The sequence below is a fragment of the Strigops habroptila genome, chromosome 2 (assembly GCF_004027225.2).
Source record: "Strigops habroptila isolate Jane chromosome 2, bStrHab1.2.pri, whole genome shotgun sequence".
NCBI lineage: Eukaryota > Metazoa > Chordata > Aves > Psittaciformes > Psittacidae > Strigops > Strigops habroptila.
Window position 1 is genome coordinate 122,298,764 of NC_044278.2, and position 21,035 is coordinate 122,319,798.

Genomic DNA, 21,035 nt, shown 5'->3' on the forward strand with positions numbered 1-21,035 from the left:
GGCAGGGTGGGAATGGGGCTGTTGGCAGCATCCTGGGTTTGGGCATCCATCCCGGAGCAGGGAGGGGATAGAGCACAGCTGGAAGCGTTTGGGGGCTCGGGGAGCAGGCGATGCCGGAGGCCGCGCGGGTGGGACACAGGCAGGAATGCGGGATCCAAGCAGGAAAGGTCGGGAAGAGCGGGGCCAGCCAGGGTCTGCCGGCTGGGAACGCGCCTGGGTTGGGCCCGGGAATGAATCCCGGCTGTGTCCATGCATTCCACTGCAACGCTTCCGCGGCACCGGCACACAAGTGCTGCTTGTCCTCACTGCATGGGTGTCCAGAGACCACAGCGATGGGGATGGAGGGGCGCTGGGGCTTGGATCAGGCTGGGAAAGTCATCACCAGTGGCTCTGCCATGGGGAGGTGATGGGGTATGTGCCCCCCAAAAGTGGTTTTGGGGGGGTTGATCTGCACCAATACCTCGATCAGCTCCTCTGTCCACACCTTCCTGTCCATCTTCAAGCTCCGGACTTTGGTGATTGAAGGACCCAAGCCCCGGTGCTCCCCTGCCAGCGAGACAAAGCCATTGAGGAGCTGGTTTGGGGTGGGATAAACCATCCCACCATGGTCCCCAGCACCCAGGGCAGCGGATGCAGGGCCCGTCCTGCCCACCTCGGGGTGCAGGTACCTGCGCATCGCTTGCAGATGACCACGCAGAGGTTGATGGAGGCCCAGTCGGGCTTGGGCGAGCCGCAGTCGGCGCAGGAGCGGTTGGACTCCAGCGCCCAGATCCTCTCGGCCACCTCCGAGTTGGAAAGGGCCTCGGCGATGGACTGCTGCATGGCTTCCACCCACTCCTCCTTCTCCTGCTCCGAGTCGGCCACGAAGCTGAAGGTCCGGTACGGGGTGGTGAGGTCGAAGCCGCGGCGATCCACCTCCTTCACGTTGCCCACGTTCATCTCGATGTAGGTGATGCCGATGCCAAGGCGATAGTCCTGGGGGCGAGGTGGGCAGTGGGGACCCATCCCGGGGGCACACGGGTGATGCAGGAGCTGCTGTGTCCCTTTCCCTGCCCAGCTCCCATCCCTATGGGGCACCTCCAGTGGGTTCAATGCTCCTGGAGGACCCCAAAGCTTGGAGCTGGTGGTGAGGGGGGGCTGCAGCCCCAATGTCACCAGCCCGGGTGGGCTGAGCTGTCCCCATATAAGGGTGGCACTGCCAGCTCACTGCTCAATGTGTGGGTCCCTCTTAGAGCATCACTGGGGTGCCCCATGCTGTCACCTCATCCACTGCTCTGTGTGGGTGCGAAGGGAAGAGTTCCCTTTAGAGCATCATTGGGGTGCCCCATGCTGTCACCTCATCCACTGCTCAGGGTGTGGGTGCAAAGGGAAGGGTCCCCCTTAGAGCATCATTGGGGTGCCCCATGCTGTCACCTCATCCACTGCTCAGGGTGTGGGTGCAAAGGGAAGGGTCCCCTTTAGAGCATCACTGGGGTGCCCCATGGTGTCACCTCATCCACTCCTCAGGATGTGGGTGCAAAGGGAAGGGTCCCCCTTAGAGCATCACTGGGGTGCCCCATGCTGTCACCTCATCCACTGCTCAGGGTGTGGGTGCAAAGGGAAGGGTCCCCTTTAGAGCATCACTGGGGTGCCCCATGGTGTCACCTCATCCACTGCTCTGTGTGGGTGCGAAGGGAAGAGTTCCCCTTAGAGCATCATTGGGGTGCCCCATGGTGTCACCTCATCCACTGCTCAGGGTGTGGGTGCAAAAGCAAGGGGACCCTCTTAGAGCATCACTGGGGTGCCCCATGGTGTCACCTCATCCACTGCTCAGGGTGTGGGTGCAAAGGGAAGGGTCCCCCTTAGAGCATCATCGGGGTGCCCCATGGTGCCATCTCATCCAGTACTCAGTGTGTGGGTGCAAAAGCAAGGGGACCCTCTTAGAGCATCACTGGGGTGCCCCATGGTGTCACCTCATCCACTGCTCAGGGTGTGGGTGCAAAGGGAAGGGTCCCTCTTAGAGCATCACTGGGGTGCCCCATGCTGTCACCTCATCCACTGCTCAGGGTGTGGGTGCAAAGGGAAGGGTCCCCCTTAGAGCATCACTGGGGTGCCCCATGCTGTCACCTCATCCACTGCTCAGGGTGTGGGTGCAAAGGGAAGGGTCCCCTTTAGAGCATCACTGGGGTGCCCCATGGTGTCACCTCATCCACTGCTCAGGGTGTGGGTGCAAAAGGAAGGGGACTCTCTTAGAGCATCACTGGGGCGCTCCATGCTGTCACCTCATCCACTGCTCAGGGTGTGGGTGCAAAGGGAAGGGTCCCCTTTAGAGCATCACTGGGGTGCCCCATGGTGTCACCTCATCCACTACTCTGTGTGGGTGCAGAAGGAAGGGTCCCCTTTAGAGCATCACTGGGGTGCCCCATGGTGCCACCTCATCCCAGCCACCCACCTCAGCGTTCTTGTAGAGGAAAACCTTGTCCCCGGCCACCACCACGAAGAGCTTGTGCTTGAAGCCTCTCAGCTCCAGGAAGCCGCTCCTGTCGGGCAGCTCGGGGGGGACACCACTGGAGCCTGGGGACATGGATGTTCTCCTCCGCTCCTCCACAACCTGCTGCAGGGTCCGGATCCACTCGTTGCGATCGGCTGCGGGGACGGGGATGGGTCAGGATCAGAGCTGGGGGCCGGGAAGCTCCGGAGCTCACCCCTTGGGCCACAGGAGGGAGACGTGGAGCTGGGAGCTCACCATCGCTCTCAGCCCGGAACACGAAGTTGCGGTTGTTGGTGATGACCTCGAACTTCTGGTCCCCGATGCTGGTGATGCGGGAGATGGAGGAGACGGGGATGAAGCGCTTGGAATAGGCGTCCTGGAGCAGGGAAGAGCGGGAGAGACACTGCTCAGCACCACAGAGCCATGGAACCAGGCAGGGTGGGAAAGAGCTTCAGCATCATCCAGTGCAACTGTTGACCCAAGGCCACCACTAACCCATGGTGCTGAGGCCTCGGCTACACGGGGTGTGAGCACCCCCAGGGCCGGTGACTCCAGCCCTGCCCTGGGCAGCCTGTTCCAATGCCTGAGCACCCTTTGGGGAAGGAATTGTTCCTCAGCTCCATCTAAACCTGCCCTGGGGCAGCTTGAGGCCGTTTCCTCTTGTCCCATCCCTTGTTCCTTGGGAGCAGAGCCCAGCCCCCTCCTGGCTCCATCCTCCTGTCAGGCAGCTGCAGAGAGCGAGAAGGTCCCCCCTGAGCCTTCTCTTCTCCAGACTGAACCCCCCCAGGTCCCTCAGCCGTTCCTCATCACACTTGTGCTCCAGGCCCTGCACCAGCTCCGGTGCCCTTCTCTGGCCCCGCTCCAGCCCCTCAATGTCTCTCTTGCAGTGAGGGGCCCAGAACTGACACAGGATTCGAGGTGCAGCCTCACCATGGCCTTGGGGCTGTGGGACGGGAACCACCACAGGCTCACAGTGCTGAGAGCATCCAGGAGGCTCCAAGCATCCCGCATCCCACCAGCATCACCCCAGCACCCACCCACTGCTGCTCCCCGGGACACCCAGATGGGATGTGACATCTCCTCCCCCCGAGCCCCCAGGTCCTTCCTCCCAACCCACCTTCTCACTGTCGAAATAGCGCAGGTAGTCGGCATCCAGCTTCACCCAGCGCCTCTGGTAGATGTAGGACCTGGAAGGGACCCCTTGGGGGTGACCCAGCAGCCCCCCTGCATGGGGCACCCAGGGGTGCAGGGAGGGTGCTATGAGCCCCCCGGGACTGGAGCAGCCCCTTCTCTGCTGCCCCCCCGAGCTGCACTGGGCACCCTTGAACTGGGGTGACTCCAATGTGCTTCATGCCCCAGTTGACAAAAGCCTGAGGCCACCTCAGCATCGATCCTGTGCCGTGCCCCCACCATGTCCCCAGTGCTTGATCCTGTGCCATGTCCCCTTCCTCCATCCTGCTCCATGTCCCCATCCCTTCATCCTGTGCCATGTCCCCATCCCTCCATCTGCTCCAGGTCCCCATCTCTCCATCCTGCACCGTGTCCCCATCCCTCCATCCTGCTCCATGTCGCCATCCCTCCATCCTGCACCATGTCCCCATCCCTCCATCCTGCTCCACGTCCTCATCCCTCCATCCTGCTCCACGTCCTCATCCCTCCATCCTGCACCATGTCCCCCTCCCTCCATCCTGCTCCATGTCCCCATCCCTCCATCCTGCACCATGTCCCCATCCCCATCCCTCCATCCTGCTCCATGTTCCCATGCCCATGTCACATCTGGGGACAGCAATGGGCACTTCCCGCTTTCCCCCAGGCACTATTTAAAACACAGAGCTGGGAGCCAGGGCTGCCCCTAACATCCCCCAAATTCCCTGTCTGAATTTACCCCTCAGGACCCGCAGCCTGGGCAGGGATCGAGCCGGGGGGACACATCCCAGCAGGGCTCTTGCACGGCAAGAGGAGGAACCCGGAATCCCTGTTGGGATGGGGATACACCCCACGGGCTGCTGCTCAAGGGCTTGTTTGCTCAGGAGGGGTTTCGCCATCCCCACACATGACACCAGAGCTCGGCCCTGCTGGAACCAGCGACAGCCACTGGGATAAAACCGGGATCAGAACCGGGATAAAACTGGGATCAAATCCAGGATCAAAACTGGGATCAAAACCGGGATCAAAATTGGGACCAAAACCAGGATCAAAACCAGGATCAAAACCAGGATCAAAACCGGGATCGGAACCAGGATCAGAACCACCCTGCCCTGGGAGCTTGTCCCTGTCCCAGGGCACACAGAGCCCCCCAGCCCTGTTCTGACCTCCCGCTGCTTTTAGATGCTGAGGGGCTGGGGGCCTGGTTTTCCTTTCATTGCCTCCCTCAGGCTCCCATTCCCACCCATCAGCAGCTTCCCAGGGACTTCCTGATGCTCCCACTTCCCCAGCAGCCCAGCTGCTCTGCCGCCGAGCTTCCTCCTCCTCTTCCTCCTTCTCTTTCTCTTCCTCCTTCTCCTCCTCTCCTCCTCCTTCTCCTTCTCCTCCTTCTCCTTCTCTTCCTCCTCCTCCTTTTCCTCCTCTTCCTTCTCCTCCTTCTCTTCCTCTTCCTCCTCCTCCTTTTCCTCCTCTTCCTCCTCCTTCTTTTCCTCCTCTTCCTCCTCCTCCTTTCCTCCCCTTCCTCCTCCTCCTCCTCAGAGCTGCAGCCTCGGGGCTTCCCCATAGCCCAGATGAAGCAGCTCCCAAATATCCTTCATGTCTCCTGTTTAGTTTTTGCTCCCGGCTGGAGCAAGGGCTCTTTGAGCAGGTTCCTTGAAGGGATGGGAGCAAGCGTGACCCTGTGCTCACCCTGTGTCTGGGCTCACTGGGTGCACTGGGTGCACCGGGTGCACTGGGCTCACTGTGCTCCCCATGCTCGCTTGTCCTTGACACCACCACCCAACACCACCCATGGTTTTACTTCTGCAACCAGGTGCTCTGCATCAGCACTAACATCACCCATGTGCTCCACGGGCTCGCTGGGCTCACTGTGCTCCCCAGGCTCACTGTGCACGCTGCGGTCACCATGCTCAGTACCTTCGAGCACACAGACACACACCCAGCAGCACCCATGGTTTTACTTCTGCAACTGGGTGCTCTGCATCGGTGCCAACATCACCCATGTGCTCCATGGGCTCTGTGCACTGGGTGCACTGTGCACACTGAGCTCCCTGGGCTCACTGGGCTCACGGGGCTCCCCATGCTTGCTTGTCCCTGCACACAGACACCCAACAGCACCCATAGCTTTACTTCTGTGACTGGGTGCTCTGCATCAGTGCTGACATCACCTGTGTGCTCCATGGGCTCACTGGGCTCCAAGTGCTCCTGGTATTCCCGGTGTTCCCTGTGCCCCCTTTCCCTGCTCATCCAGCCCCTTTCAACCCCCCAGCTCTGCACCATGAGCACCGAGGCTGTGAACCCCAGGCTCGGTGCTGGCACCCCTCAGGCCCAGCCACCAGCACCCGCTGCTCTCGCACCCACTGATGGAGGCGCCGGGGTGATGGCACCATCCATAGGGATCCATCCCACACACCCCACATCGCCCCCCCACACACTGCTTTTGGGGCCGCTGCTATTCCAGGGCTCCCCAGAGCAAAGGCAGCTCATTCCCATGCATGATCCAGGGGGAAGCTCAGGGCAGCCTTCCCTCCTCCTCGCCCCCACCCTGCTCAGTGCTGGTGGCACTCACTCCAACAAAGGCTTTTGCACCCCAAAATGGGTGTTTTTAACCTAACTCAGGGCTTGGGATGGAGCAGGCGGAGCCCCTGGGGATGGCTCCCACCAGCGCAGTGATTGCAGGTGGGACCCCCCCGAGGCACCAGCGATGGGGTCCCGCGTCCCCCCATCACAGCACTCACCCCTGGGGCGGGTTCTTGTCCAGCCACCCCGCTCTGAGCGGGGGTGACAGCGGGGTCCCCCCCATGTCCTCGCTGCCGCTGCTGCTGCTGCTGGGGAAGGCGGGCGCCGGCGGGTGCAGGCTGGGGCTGGGGCTGGCGCTGGGGCTGGGGCCTCCGCTGCGGACACAGAGCGGCGGGGGGGTGAAGAGCTGGCAGGGCCCAGGGGGTGGGGACAGGGTGGGTGAGACACCCCCCCCCCCCCGCAGCCTCCCCTTGTCCTTCCCCGGGGCATGGGCAGAGCAAGAGGCAGCTCTTTGCAGCAGGGACAATGGGGGGTGCCCCTGGTGGAGGTCTCATTGGTGGGGGTCCCTTGGTGGAGGTCTCATAGTGAGGATCCCATTGGTGGACTCCCCATGGTGGGGGTCCCTTGGTGGGGGTATCATTGGTGGGGGTACCATTGGTGGGGTCCCATAGTGAGGGTCCTATTGGCGGGGGTCCCATTGGTGGGGTCTCCTTGGTGGGGTCCCCTTAGTGGGGGTCCTGTTGGTGGAGGTCTCATTGGTGGGGGTCCCTTCTGGGGGTCCCCCAGGTCCTGGGACAGCAGAGACCCAGATCCCAGCCCTGAGAATGGGGGACAAGGGGACCCCCAGCCCCAAACCTGGATACGTGCAGAGCTGCTCCCTGCTCGTGCACACACACACGTGCTCCCCTACATGAGTACTGTGTGCGCACGCATGCACATCCCATGAAGCCGTGCAGATGTGAGAAGCCCCGACCTGCACGCACACACACATGTTCCAGCACTCTCTGCCTGTGCTTACACGCACACACATGCATGCACAAGCATCCCCAGGCACATGTATCACTTGTTTATACATGCACACACACATACGTGCACAAAAGCATGCACACACACACACATGCACAAGCATCCCCTGGCACATGCACATGCATCTTTGTGTACACACACACACACGTATCGCAGCCTGCACACATGAACACACACGTGTCCCAGCCTGCACACATGAACACACACGTGTCCCAGCCCACACACATGAACACACACGTGTCCCAGCCTGGCTCCTACCTCACAGCATCTCCCTGCTCCTCACTGAGCTCGTCCTCGCTGAAGAGGCTGTTGGCGCGCAGGGACCGCGGTGCCCCAGGCTCAGCATCCTCCTGTGGGTACACACGTGGGGCCGGGGTCATCCCAATGCTCCAACCCCTCCGATCCATGGGGAGCCTCCCGGGACAGCCCGGGGGGTGTGGAGCAGCCCCAGACCTGCTGCAGGGCTCAGCCAGGTGCAAGTGCAGGATGCAGGGAGCTGCAGGGATGCTCTGGGGTGGCTCTGGGTGCTCAGGGGGGCAGAGACCCCGCTATGGACACTGCAGAGGTGCTCCCCAGCACCTCCAAAGCAGCCCAGCACCAGTGCTTCTCCCTTGGGAATGGTCACCCCTCGGGATCAATCCTGCCCATGGTGGGAGCGGGACACGCTGAGAGGTGGGACCACAGAACCTCATGGAGAAGAGAAGGCTCCTGAAGGGGAGACCTTAGAGCAGCTCCAGTGCCTAAAGGGGCTCCAGGAAACCTGGAGAGGGGCTTTGGACAAGGGATGGAGGGACAGGCCAAGGGGAATGGCTTTAACCTGCCAGAGGGGAGATTGAGATGAGCTCTGGGGCAGAAGCTCTTCCCTGTGAGGGTGCTGAGGCGCTGGCACAGACTTTTCCCAGAGAAGCTGTGGCTGCCCCATCCCTGGCAGTGTTCAAGGCCAGGTTGGACACAGGGGCTTGGAGCAACCTGCTCTAGTGGAAGGTGTCCCTGCCCGGGGCAGGGGTTGGAGCTGGAGGAGCTTTAAGGTCCCTTCAACCCAAACCATTCCATGACTCCATGACCAACCTTCTCAGCCATGTCCCCCGCGGCTCCAGCTAATTCCTCCTCCAAGGCTGAGTCCTCGTAGTCTGAGTCATCTGCAGGAGCAGAGGGAAGATGCTGGGGTGGAACAAGGGGTCCTGTCCCCCCTGCCTGGCCCTGCCACCCCCTGCCTGGCCCTGCCAGCACAGGGACATGCCCTGGATGGTGCCACTTCCCCATCAGTGCCCTTGGCAAGCCCTGGCTCCAGTGCAACAACGGGGGTTTTATCCCGACTCTGGAGAAGAGCTGGGAAGGGCAAAGTCCCGCCGGTGGCAGCTCCCAGCACTGGCACAACCCTCCTGGCACCACCGGGATGGGACGTTGGTGCCACCAGCACCGGCACCGCGGCTTCATCCCTGTTCTTGTGCCCCTGCCCTCCCAGCATCACCCCAGTTAAACCAGTGCTGCGTCCCGCAGGGCTGCTGGAGCCCTGCACCCAGCACCCTGCAGAGCCCTGCACCCAGCACCCTGCAGAGCCCTTCGCCTTCCCCTCAGCAGAGCTATTCCAGCGGGATTCAAGCTGCTGGATGAAGGAGCAGCTACAGATGGGCTGTTGCTGGTACAGAGCGATGCCTGGGGACAGAGCTGGTCACCATCCCTCCCTGCTGCTGGTCAAACATGGTGACCCCCAAGGAAAGAGCAAAGAGCTCCAGGAGTTGGTGCTGTCAGAGCCCTTTGCTCTCCTCCAAGTGATGCTGCATCCAAACCCCATCCCAGATCCTGCATCCCCTTGAGAACCCCCATCCCAGAGGGTAAAGAAGGGGATGGGGGAGGGAAGCACCCACCAAGCTGGAGCACAGCACCCACGGGATGGGTGGTGATGGGTGGATGGACAGACCCATCCCAAGGGATGACTTGGGACAGGGGAAGCTTTGGGGCTCCCCCCTGTACTCACCGAACTCGGGCACAAAGAGGACGTTGGCCTTGGAGGGCGGCTCCAGTGGCAGCGGCACTGGGGGCTTGGAGCGGGGCAGGAGGAGCGGGGGGGACCGGGGGGACAGGGGGGACAGGGGGGACAGGGGGACAGTGGGGGGTCTCTCGGCGATGGGGACCTCCTCCTTGGCAGGGGTGCTATGGGAGACAGGAGCAAACGCTGCTTTAACCAGCCCAAACCTCCCCTTCCCAACCTGGGGCATCACAAGATGGGGCAAGCAGACCCCACCGCATCCGGCTTTAGCCCCCCAGCACCCCCAGCACCCCGAGCCGCAGCAGATCCAAGCCCACGGACCGGTTCCCATCAACCTCCCATGGCAAAACTTCACCTTCCTCGAGTTATCCCGGTGCTTTTCCAGCCTGGGAATAGCTCCCTGCCCCCAACCTCACTTCCCTCTCGCCGGGGCCGTGGCTCCGGTTCCTTATCTGGCTCCCAAGGACACCAGAAGCCGCCAATGGCCTCAAAGGCCACGTCTTGGAGCAGGTTTGATGTTCTCCTCCAGCCTAAACAGCGGTGCTGACACTTCCCCAGCTGGTTCTGGGGTGCTCCAAGCAGCATGAAGGGTGCTGGGGGGGGGTCCCTACCTACCCAGGTCCCTACAGTGGGGTGGGAAACTGGGATCAAGAAGCTGGGAGCTTGATGCCTAGATACTGGGCAGGAATAAGCCCCCTTGGAGATGGAGCCTTGGGCTTCTCCTGGGTTGGTGAACCCCAAAACCTTGGCCAGGGTTATAGAGGGACCCCAGGGACCTTCCTCCTGCCCGTGGGCTGCTCCTGCCTCCTGTTCTCCACTTGCTTCCTGCCTTCCCGACCATAAACAGGAACCTCGGGATTGATGGAATTGTTTTCAGGGCCGGGAGTTAAGAGGAAGCTTCTTGAGGAGATAAAAGGATGCGGGACCTGACTGACCAGCCCCGAAGTCAAGCAGAGGGCTGAGACCCACCTGGAGCCCTTCACAGCCCCCTCACCATAGAACCATCATGGAATGGGTTGGGTTGATGGGACCTCAAAGCTCACTCAGTTCCAACCCCACTGCCATGGGCACGATGGCGCTGAAGCCACCATCCCCATCCCCTGTGTCCCACCACAGCCCCATGGCACCCATGGCCATGTCACAGCCCAGCACCGCCACCAGCACCCCTGTGCTGGTCCCTGGGCTCTGGTGGGTGACCCCAGCCCCATGGCTGGTGCATGGGAGCAGCCGTGTCCCGGGATGCCCGCCCGGAGCAGGATGGGAATGGGCAGCGCTGGCGCTGCTCCGGGGCACGCTGACCTCCTTTCTCAGCAGCGATCGCCATGGGAACCAGCCACAACCATCCATCCATTAGGGAATGCTGGCCGGGAACGTGGGCACGGAGCGGTCACACAGCCCAGGCAGCAGCCAGGGGCGCAGGGACGCAGGGACAGTGAGGTGACACCACAAAGGTCACTGAGCCCAATGGGGTCTGCGTCATCAGGGCCACATTGGTGCTGTCCTTGTATCCTCCCATGGGGTGCTGTGGGTGCTCCATCACCCCCTGCACCCCAAAGCCAAACCACCACCCTGGGCTCACAGGGCTGCACCTCTGCCACCAAGCCGTCACCTTCTTGGATGTCACCCACTGACCTTCTGCACCCCATCCAGGGTTCAAACCACATCCAAGCTGCTGGGGGGGCTCCTCTGCACCCCACATTGTGTGCAGGGCATGGGGATGGGGCATCCTCTCCAGCAGCATCACCCCGTTATTGAAGTGTGGACACAAGTATCCACCCCTGGGACCACATCAGGGGCTGGCGGGGGGGGGGGACACAGCAAATCCAGCCATGTCCAGGAAGTGGTGGGGAGCTGCCAGTGTCAAACACGGTGGCTGTGGTCACCCCATGGGAGGTGGAAATGCCGCACCCCTCACCCCAACATGGGCAACCATCACCAAGGCAGGGGCAAGTATCACCCCGACATGGGCAGCCATCACCTCCACATGGAAAACCATCACCCCAACATGGGCAAGTATCACCAAGACATGGGCAAGTACCACCCCAGCATGTGCAAGTATCACTCCAACATGGGCAATCATCACCCCAGCATGGGCAAGTATCACCCCAACATGGGCAACCATCACGTCCACATGGAAAACCATCACCCCAACATGGGCAAGCATCACCTCCACATGGAAAACCATCACCCCAACATGGGCAAGCATCACCAAGATATGGGCAATCATCACCTCAACAGGAGCAACCATCACCCCAATATGGGCAGCCATCACCCCACTGCTCTAGGTCCCTGTGCACCCCATTCCATGGAGGGACCCCAGGCTCCTCCAGGAGCTCCCTGGCACTCACTGAGCACACGTCCCTGTCCCCTTCATGCTGTGCATGTCACCAGAGCAGAGCGTGACCGTGTGCCCAGCACAGAGCCCCGCACAGAGCCCAGCACAGAGCCCCGCACAGAGCCCAGCACAGAGCCCCGCACAGAGCCCAGCACGGAGCCCCGCACAGAGCCCAGCACAGAGCCCCGCACAGAGCCCAGCACAGAGCCCCGCACAGATCCCAGCACAGAGCCCCGCACAGAGCCCAGCACGGAGCCCCGCACAGAGCCCAGCACAGAGCCCCCCACAGAGCCCAGCACAGAGCCCCGCACAGAGCCCAGCACAGAGCCCCGCACAGATCCCAGCACAGAGCCCTGCACAGAGCCCAGCACAGAGCCCCGCACAGATCCCAGCACAGAGCCCAGCACAGAGCCCCGCACAGAGCCCAGCACGGAGCCCCGCACGGAGCCCAGCACGGAGCCCAGCACAGAGCCCAGCACGGAGCCCCGCACAGAGCCCCGCACAGAGCCCAGCACAGAGCCCAGCACGGAGCCCCGCACAGAGCCCCGCACAGAGCCCCGCACGGAGCCCCGCACGGAGCCCCACACAGAGCCCAGCACGGAGCCCCGCACGGAGCCCAGCACGGAGCCCAGCACGGAGCCCCGCACGGAGCCCCGCACAGAGCCCCGCACAGAGCCCCCCACAGAGCCCGCCGTGCCCCGGCCGAGCCACCACCAGAACCCGCCAGCGGCAAATCCCAGCCCAAGGACTATGGAATGGAGCAGGAAGGACCCAACCCCGTGGTGCCAGTTCACCCCCTGCTCCCCACCGAGCCCCGCCGCGGGTGCGGGCACCGGGAAGGGGCAGAAGGTGCCGCGGGCACCATCCAGCCGCTCTCTGCGCCACCCAAAGCCCCAGCAGCACCGAGGGGACGGTGGCACAAGGACCTGCTCCCCCAGCCCCTCCCGAGCAACCGCATGGACGCGGCTCCTCCCTCCCATCCCGCTTCACGGGCAGGAAACACGCAGCGAACGGGGTTGTTCCTGTTCAACCCCCCCCCGCCCCGCTCCCCTCCGCGTCATCCCGCACTCACCGCCGGGACCCGGTACCTGGGCGAGCCCCGGGGCCCGGCTGCGGCGCGGTCCGGGGGTGCGGCGGGACCGGAGCTCTCGTCACCCCCCGGCACTTCCTGCGCCACCGAAACTTCCTGCACCGGCCCCGGCCAGCGCCGGGCTGGGGCCACTGGGGCCAATGGTGGCCACTGGTGGCCACTGGTGGCCATTGGTGCCGCTGGTGCCGCTGGTGGCACCGGGGAGCTCTGGGGCAGGGCAGGGCGGGCAGCGGGTCCAAGGGAGTGTTGGGGACCGCCTCGGTGCAGAAAGGACGGGGACGGGCTTTGGGGGGCGATCAGAGCCGGGCGGACACGGGGATGGGTGCTTGGTGCTACCCGCCCCCCGCTATGGGACCCCCCTACTCCAGCAGCACATCGCGGGGGGTCCTTGGGGAGTTTGGGGGGTCCCTCACACCGCATCGCACCTCACGCAAAGAGGATGCTTGCACCCAAAGGATCTTCTCCCGCCCCCCCAATCAGACCCTCTCTCCCCTCCCCCCCCCCCCCGGCTCTGCAGGGCAGGAATTTGGGGTGCAAGGTGGGGATGGCTTTTGGGGGGTCATTTTGCTGCAGCAGCAGCCTCGGCGCAGGAAGATGCTGCAGCGAGCGGGGGGGACGCACGAAGCAGGATGAGCCCCGACCTGCTCTCGGCTCATCCGGCCACATCAGCTTCCCCCACCCTGAACCCCCCCGGGCTGCGGTTCGCCGCCTCCCCGAACGGGGTGTGACGAGTTCCTCGGGCCTCAGCGCTGCCCGCGCCCTGCCAGGACCTGGGGAGGGGGGTAAGGGGGGGGGGGAGAACCCCCACCCCGTGTTGGCCCCCCCTAAAAGGGGATGGGGGCAAAGTGGGGTGTCCCTGGGTGACCCCCGCACGCAAACAGGGACAGTGCGACACTAGAGGGCACCGCTGGGCAAGAGAAGCCACTGCTCCCCTTGTGACAAACCCCCCCCCCCAGGCTGCTTGGGTACCGAAGATGTGCTGGGGGGAACCGCAGTGGGATGTGCTGGGGGGTACCCCAGATGTACTAGGGCTTGGGGGTACCCCAGGGGATGTGATGGACACTGAGATCTGGGGGTACCCTAGGAGATGTGCTGGGGGGTACCCAAAGGGGATGTGCTGGGAGCTGGGGGTACCCCACGAAGTGTGCTGGGGGATACCCCAGAGATATGTGCTGGGCCTGGGGGGCTGTGGGTACCCCAAAAGGTGTGTTGGGGGGTACCCCAGGGATGTGCTGGGGTCTCAGGGTATGAGCACCCAAGGGATATGTGCTGAGATCGTGGGGGGTGTGGGTACCTCAATGGGATATGTGGAGGGGGGTACCCCGGGGATATGTGCTGAGTTCTGGGGGTACCCCAAGGGATGTGCTGCAGGGTACCCCTGGAATAATGGCTGGGGTTTGGGGGTTCCCCAGGGATATGTGATGGGGGGTACCCCAGGAGATCTGTTGGGGGTACCCCAGAGGCATGTGCTGTGGTCTGGGGGGGAGGGGTTCGCCACAGCCAACCCCCACCATCACCCCTTGCCCCCACCCAACGGTCGCACCCCCACCACAGCAGCACCCCCCTTGGGTGTCACCCCAAGCCTCCCCCCGCACCTCCTTTACCTCCTATGGGACGCGGTCCTGGGGGGCAGCTCCGGGGGGGCCTGCGGGGCCTGGCCCTTGGCTTCCAGCTGGTGGCGCTTGGCCGGCAGGGGGGGTCTCAGCGGGGGCTTCGTGGTGGCGGGCGGTGGGTTGGGGTTGGGTGCTCCGGGTGCTGTGGGGGGGCTGTGGGGGGGCTCGGGGCTACCCCCCTTTAGCGATGCGGAGAATTTGACTGGGGGGCGACAGCCCACCCTGGGCGGGATGGGGGGGGGATGATGGGTGAAGGGCGCGCCCTTGTCCAGCTCCATCGGCGGGCAGCGGGGCTCGGGGTGCTCCTCGGGATGCGCCGGTTGCTCCGGTTGCTCCGGCACCGTCGCGGTGCTCATGCGGAAAACGTGTCGCTTCATGGGCACGGGTTTGGGCGCGGGGGCCATGGGGGGGGTCCCCTCAGCGAAGGCTTTCTGCAGCCCCAGCAGGATGCGGCGGCGGTGGCCGGGCAGCCGCACCCCGAGCTGGGTCAGGCTCTGCTCCGTCAGCGCCCGGCAGTCCCGCACCGTCCACAGCTCCCGCCGCTGGAAGCACTCCACGTACTGCTCGAGGTGGAGGGCGGCCAACCAGGCGGCCACGGGCAGGGAGCCCTCCTCTTCCATGGCGGGGGGCCGGCGGCAGAGCCCCCGCGGTGCTCAGTGCATCCCCTGCGCACGGCGAGGCTCAGGATGGCATCAGGATCTAGGGATGGAGACAACCAGGGTCAGGATCGGTCCTGAACTGAGGGAACATGCGCCCAAAACTAACATTCCCCCCTGGTTTTGGAGGGGTCCTCACCACCGAGGGGGGTGCAGGGATCTGGGAATGCTGGAAGATCCTGGTTTAGGTGTTTAAATGTAGGTGTCATCCCCATTGAGGCTCAACAGACCACCATAAGCACCACCAGCACCATAAGGTCCCAACACACTCCCTGGCCTCAGCATCCCACCATGTGCAGTGGATGGGCTGGTGTGGGGAGGTCATGGACCCCCCACAAGCAGACCCTATGGCAAGAAGGAGCCAGCAGAAGCCCCTGGGAGCCGCAGTGTCCCGGAGGATGCTCGGGTAATTATGGGATAATCGATAGGGAACGGAGATGATGCATCAGGAGCTGCAGAGCTGCTGCAGATGGGAGGCAGCTCCTGCTCTCCCTGCTCCCACCCTCTGCCTCACTGAGCCAGGATGGACAGAGAGACACGGACAGACAGACAGGTCCAGGAGCTGCACCTCAAAGCCTTTGCATGGCAATGGGATGCCGAGAGGAGCCACCATGGCAATGGGATGCTGTCCCCATGGGTGGCAAAGTACCTCCCAAGCCCCAGTAGAACAGCACAAGCTCACGCTGGTCCTCAGTGGAGCTTAAATCTGGGTTTGGGGTGAGCTCAGGGCTTTAGCAGGGGGGCCAGGTTGTGATCTCTGTGTGCAGACATGGTCCTCACTGCCCGTCCCCAGCCAGGGTGGTGGCAGGGGAGACCCCAACCTGAACTCCACTGGGCCCAGCACAGCATCACTCATAGAGTGACACTGGTTTGGGTTGAAGGGACCTTAAAGCTCCTCCAGCTCCAACCCCTGCCACGAGCAGGGACACCTTCCACTAGAGCAGGTTGCTCCAAGCCCCTGAGTCCAACCTGGCCTCGAACACTGCAGCTGATTTTGGATGGTTTAGAGCTGCTAAATAAGACCCAGAGGATTTCCTGGTGCTGGCCATGATCCGCCCGTGCGGGTCACGCTGGCTCTGACTCAGGCAGTTCCCTCACTTGTGGTTTCGGTTGCCCCAGCTGAGGGCTCATCCTCTTCCCGGAATATCTGGGCTCATCCCAGCAGATTGGCTTTGCTCAGGCGCTGAAACCCATGTGTCCCAAGGAAGGAGCCCAAGATCAGCTGCACCAGCCCAACCAGCAGCAGCCAGAACCTCCCCTCTGGTCTCATCAAACCCAACCAGCAGCATCCAGAACCTCCCTTCTGGTCTCATCAAACCCAACCAGCAGCATCCAGAACCTCCCTTCTGGTCTCATCAAACCCAACCAGCAGCATCCAGAACCTCCCCTCTGGTCTCATCAAACCCAACCAGCAGCATCCAGAACCTCCCTTCTGGTCTCATCAAACCCAACCAGCAGCATCCAGAACCTCCCTTCTGGTCTCATCAAACCCAACCAGCAGCAGCCAGAACCTCCCTTCTGGTCTCATCAAACCCAACCAGCAGCAGCCAGAACCTCCCTTCTGGTCTCATCAAACCCAACCAGCAGCAGCCAGAACCTCCCCTCTGGTCCCATCAAACCCAACCAGCAGCCAGAAGTCCCTTGGAGCAGCATAAACCCCAGGGATGCAGTCACATTCCAGCCCTTTCCCTTCCCACCTCCAAAACCTCATGTATCATCAAACCAGGCAAGTGACGGTGCTGGTGACATCGGTGTCACAGGACACGCAGTGCTGTCACCCCTAGGGTCACTGCCTGCAGCAGCAGAACCCTATGGAGGAGCCATATCCTACGGATATGGAGTCCCATATGTGTCCCCTCCCAGGAAGAGCCATGGAATCAGTGGGAACATCCCCATTGCCACCAGTGATGGCAACCCCAGGGCCGTGCTGAGCTCTTCGTCATCAGGAATGATCCAAAGGGATCTTGCCACATTCCCAACTCCCATCATTTATCATTTAACCTCTGTCCAAGAGAGGAGGAAACTCCAGGAGCAAAATCCACCTGGAGAAACACCGTATCCCAGTTGGCTGCCAGGAACGGGGGGATCACCCCAGCCCTGGCCCCTGGCCACGCCTTTCAGCTCTCAAATCCTCTTGTGCTTTTCCAACACATTCCTGCCCGGGATTAGGGAATGCAGCCAGGGTTGTTCCGTCAGAGACTTAAGGGCTGTAAGAGTGGGGTGATGAGGGGCAGGGATGGGCGGACCTGGGGGGCCAAAACACACCTTAGGGCGCCAACAGATGGAGACAGACCTCCCCATCCCAATGCTGATCTCAGTGTCCCCGTGCTGGGCATGGAGGACATGGGGATGGTCCCCATCGTCCCCATAGGTGGGACCGGGGGTTGAGCTCTCAAACAGGGGTGGCTTTGCTGGGGAGGGGTCACATCCACCCCGTCCTCTCCAACCCCACTCAGATGCCTGCAGCTCAGCTCAGAGAGAGCTGAGCATCACCCTGGGCTGACAAGCACACCCACCACGGCACCGGGGACCCGCACAGCGTCCCTGTCCCCATCCTTAGGGACACCCTGTGCCCAGGACCCCTTTCCAAGGTGGATTTCAACAGGAAAACAGCCGTGTCCTGCCCTCCACGGCCACCTCAGCAGCGGCCCCAGCCCATGCCAAAGCCGTGCCCTGGCTTTGCAGCACCACCAGCATGAAGAACCAGCCCTGGCACCCACCTTGCACCCAACACAGCATCAGGGTGCTTTGAGCAGGGCAGGTTGGAGCATCAGTGGCAGAGCTGCACTGGGTGCCTCTGGTGACACCCAGGCCCACGGCAGCGCCGTCCCCAAGCCCCATCCAGCTGAACTGAGCCTCTTCCATGCTCATCCTGCCAAGGACACCCGCACTGGTGGCCATGAATGGAGGGAAGCCAGCACAGGAGCCCACCAGGGGCTCCACAGCTGCCTAACGGGCCCAATTCCCACCCCAATTTCCCCTCCAGTGCCGGCAAATGCTGCCCACACCCGGAATTCCCCTTTCCCAAACCATGGGGCTCGCTTATGGAGGAGACCCATTAGAGAGGACGAAGCGGACGGTACCTTGGCTCAGGGTGATGTGGACGCTTCCAGAGGGACCTTTGCCCACCCAAGGACTTCCTCAACCGCCCCTCCGGGCAATGGGACCTGCCGGAAGGCTGCAGTGGGGCTGCGAGCCCGGGGCACGGCGCGAGTGTTGTAATAACCGGTGCAACCCGCGGGACCGCAGCTCCGAACCGACCGCAGCCACCGCGGGGCAGGAGGGAGCCGGGGCCGAGGGATGGGGCAGGGCTGCGGCAAGGGAGGAAGGAAGGGACGGGGAGGGGGGGTCCCCGGAACGCAGCGGTGGCGGAGAATGGGGACCGGGATCAGACCGATGTCCCCAATGTGCCAGGAGGATGCTGGAGAGGAGCTTTGGACAAGGGCCTGGAGGGACAGGACAAGGGGAATGGCTTTAACCTGCCAGAGGGGAGATTGAGATGAGCTCTGAGGCAGAAGCTCTTCCCTGTGAGGGTGCTGAGGCGCTGGCACAGACTTTTCCCAGAGAAGCTGTGGCTGCCCCATCCCTGGCAGTGTTCAAGGCCAGGTTGGACACAGGGGCTTGGAGCAACCTGCTCTAGTGGAAGGTGTCCCTGCCCGGGGCAGGGGTTGGAACTGGATCAGCTTTAAGATCCCTTCATCCCAACCCATCCCATGATCCCATGTCCCAGCCTGGCCCAGGAGCCCGGCACCCACCTGCCTGTTGCTGCCGCATCCAGCACCGGGAATCGGAGGTGCCGCATCCTCCCAGTGAAACAGAAAACACCCAAAAGCAGAAGCAGGGCCCTGGGATTGCACCCAAACGCCTCCCACCGAAACCACGCAACCCCTCAGCTCTGCAGCGCAGGGCTCTCGCCTTGGGAAGATGAAGCTGTTTCACTTTCAAGTTCTCACAGTGAATATAAGATGCAAATAATATCCAACACCACCACCACCACCCCCCGGCAGCACCCAGAGAGCAAGTTAAATCCTGCAAAGTCATCAAAAACCAGGTGGAAAAGCTCCTCCAGAGCCGCCTTCTCCTGCCAGTGATCCCAATCTCAAAGGGCTTCGTGTTTAAGCAGCCGCGATGGTGGCCCGGCAGTGCTGCAGGCTGCTGGGGCTGTTCTACTGCTCCCACACACCCTGCTCCAGCCGTGGTGCCACCGGCTGCCAAGTTCCTCATGGTGGGAATTGACTGAGGGTGGCTGGAAGGTGTATGAAAGTGTGGGGTGTGCATGGAGGGAAGGCGGCAGCACTGGGGTGAAGGCAGCGGGAGAGAAGACTGGATGATGAGACATCTCCATCCCCTGTCCTGGCCATGGCAGCTCATGTGGTGCTTCATCGAGCCATAGGATCATGGAATGGTTTGGGATGAAGGGAGCTTAAAGCTCCTCCAGTTCCAATCCCCTGCCACAGGCAGGGACACCTTCCACTAGAGCAGGTTGCTCCAAGCCTCTTCCAAGCCATTCCCCTTGGCCTGTCCCTCCAGGCCCTTGCCCAAAGCCCCTCTCCAGGTTTCCTGGAGCCCCTTTAGGCACTGGAGCTGCTCTAAGGTGTCCCCTTCAGGAGCCTTCTCTTCTCCAGGCTGCCCCAGCCCAGCTCTCTCAGCCTGGCTCCAGAGCAGAGCTGCTCCAGCCCTCGCAGCAGCTCCTCACCCAACACCCCGAGTCCTTCTCCTCAGGCTGCTCCATCCATCTCTCCCATCCCGCTTCCCCCTTCTCCGACACCCAGCAGGAGGAAGGTGATGAGGAGGGAGATGAGGAGGGTGATGAGGAGGGAGAGGAGGAGGGTGATGAGGAAGGCACCAGGGTCAGGAGGGCCGGCAAACGGGGGTTCCTCATTCCTCCAAGGTCCTCCCATGTTTCCCTTCTCCCCCTGGAAGTAAAACCCAGGAAGGTGAAGTGGTCCCTAGGCTGCAGCACGACCCGGAGCTCCCGGCGCCCCCTCCTGGGGCATCACCACCAGAAATGGGGCAAAACTGGCCAGAAAGGGGCAAATCCAGCAAAAACGGGGACAAACCAGAGCTGCTGCCGCTGCCGCTGCATCCAGCCGGAGCCCCGCAGCTCCTGACACACTTCCTGCAAGTAAAATAGGTCAGGAAGCGGTCCCCGGCCTCCCCGTGCCAGCGCTGGGGGCTGAACCCAACCTCCGGGGGTCTCTCAATGCCGGGGGGGCCCTTCGCCATCCCCGCTGCCCCCCAGCCTCCCCTTCCTCCTCCTCGGGGTGCGGCAGCACCCATGGGGTGCCCCAGCTCAGCCCCCCATCAGCAGCAGATTCGGGGTGTCCGATGTCACCCCGGCCCCCCACTGCGTGCCCTAAACCACCTTGGCAGCACCTAAAGCCCCCAACATGCGGTGACGGAGCAACATTCCCAAGTGATGGATGGACCTGCTGAGGGTGGGAGGGGGCGAGCGTAGGATGTGGGGCACGGAGGGGCGCAGAAATCCAATGGGATTATAACTATCCGCATCCCTGATGTCCCGCCTGCCCCGGAGCCGCTGCCATGGATGGAAAACAACCGGCAGCTCCCGGAGCAGCTGGATCCCGACACCGGCATCCCGGGGTGTCCCGATGGGATCACGGCCCGCCCCCCCCCGCAGCGCCCAGCCTGGGTGAGCACCTCAGTTCACACTGCACCCACTGCAGACCCCCCAAAGCGATGGGACCCCCCCAAAATCCCCCCATGGCCCCGGGCCGCGGCGGCAGCGACACGGAGCCAACCTCGGCGTTCCCGGAGGACAAAGCGGCCGCTGTCCCGCTGCAGCCGTGACGCCGGAGGAATTCCTGAGGCCCCGGCACACGGACCGGGACGAGGAGGAGGAGGAGGAAGGCGTCGGGTCCCGTTGGGTGCCGTTGGGTGCCGCTGGGTCCCGTTGGGTGCCGTTGGGTGCCGCCGGGTCCCGTTGGGTGCCGCTGGGTGCCGCTGGGTGCCGTTGGCAGGGATCCCTGCGCTGTCTGCCCGTGCCCGGGGCCGTGCGGAGCCGAGTTTCCCAATGGAAAACAAACCCTGTGCCAGGGCCTCCGGGAGCTGCTCCCCCGGGATTTATCCCGGCACCGGCGGCGGATCCCCGGGGTTGGCCCTCAACAACCCCCCCCCCGGGTGATGGGAGCCCCGGTGAGCGCAGGGACACGGGATGGGAACGGGCTGCGG

General features: G+C 62.9%; 2 protein-coding genes across 3 annotated transcripts in view; both read right to left on the reverse strand.

The window, feature by feature from the left end:
- Positions 1–14,286, reverse strand: part of ARAP1 (ArfGAP with RhoGAP domain, ankyrin repeat and PH domain 1) — a 31,915-nt gene extending 17,629 nt beyond the window's left edge. The window contains exons 1-10 of one of the 2 annotated variants that reach the window (XM_030476006.1): positions 14,179–14,286; positions 9,138–9,313; positions 8,228–8,298; positions 7,418–7,509; positions 6,352–6,507; positions 3,588–3,657; positions 2,726–2,846; positions 2,432–2,625; positions 669–975; positions 461–546 (exon numbers count right to left, since the gene is read on the reverse strand). In XM_030476006.1, coding sequence (XP_030331866.1) covers positions 461–546; positions 669–975; positions 2,432–2,625; positions 2,726–2,846; positions 3,588–3,657; positions 6,352–6,507; positions 7,418–7,509; positions 8,228–8,239 — 1,038 coding nt within the window. In that variant the 5' untranslated portion in view covers positions 8,240–8,298; positions 9,138–9,313; positions 14,179–14,286. Of the gene's footprint in view, positions 1–460; positions 547–668; positions 976–2,431; positions 2,626–2,725; positions 2,847–3,587; positions 3,658–6,351; positions 6,508–7,417; positions 7,510–8,227; positions 8,299–9,137; positions 9,314–11,497; positions 11,503–14,178 lie in introns of those variants that run through there. The other variant, XM_030476007.1, reaches the window with a different exon arrangement.
- Positions 12,542–18,618, reverse strand: LOC115604469 (arf-GAP with Rho-GAP domain, ANK repeat and PH domain-containing protein 1-like). The gene is made up of 4 exons (XM_030477593.1): positions 18,599–18,618; positions 14,179–14,886; positions 13,254–13,344; positions 12,542–12,781 (listed from the first exon to the last, which is right to left on the reverse strand). The coding sequence occupies exons 2-4, from the start codon at positions 14,805–14,807 to the stop codon at positions 12,542–12,544; spliced, it is 960 nt and encodes a 319-aa protein (XP_030333453.1). The 5' UTR covers positions 14,808–14,886; positions 18,599–18,618.
- Between the last annotated feature and the right edge of the window lie 2,417 nt (positions 18,619–21,035).

Excerpts from the sequence above, each read along its gene's own strand:
- LOC115604469 (XM_030477593.1), bottom strand. The coding sequence starts at position 14,807 with ATGGAAGAGGAGGGCTCCCTGCCCGTGGCCGCCTGGTTGGCCGCCCTC. Across the intron at positions 13,345-14,178 it reads AGGACCGCGTCCCATAGGAG|GTCCTGGCAGGGCGCGGGCA; the intron begins GTAAAGGAGGTG and ends CCCCCTCCCCAG. Across the intron at positions 12,782-13,253 it reads GCAGCCCGGGGGGGTTCAGG|AGCTCCCCGGTGCCACCAGC; the intron begins GTGGGGGAAGCT and ends GCCCTGCCCCAG.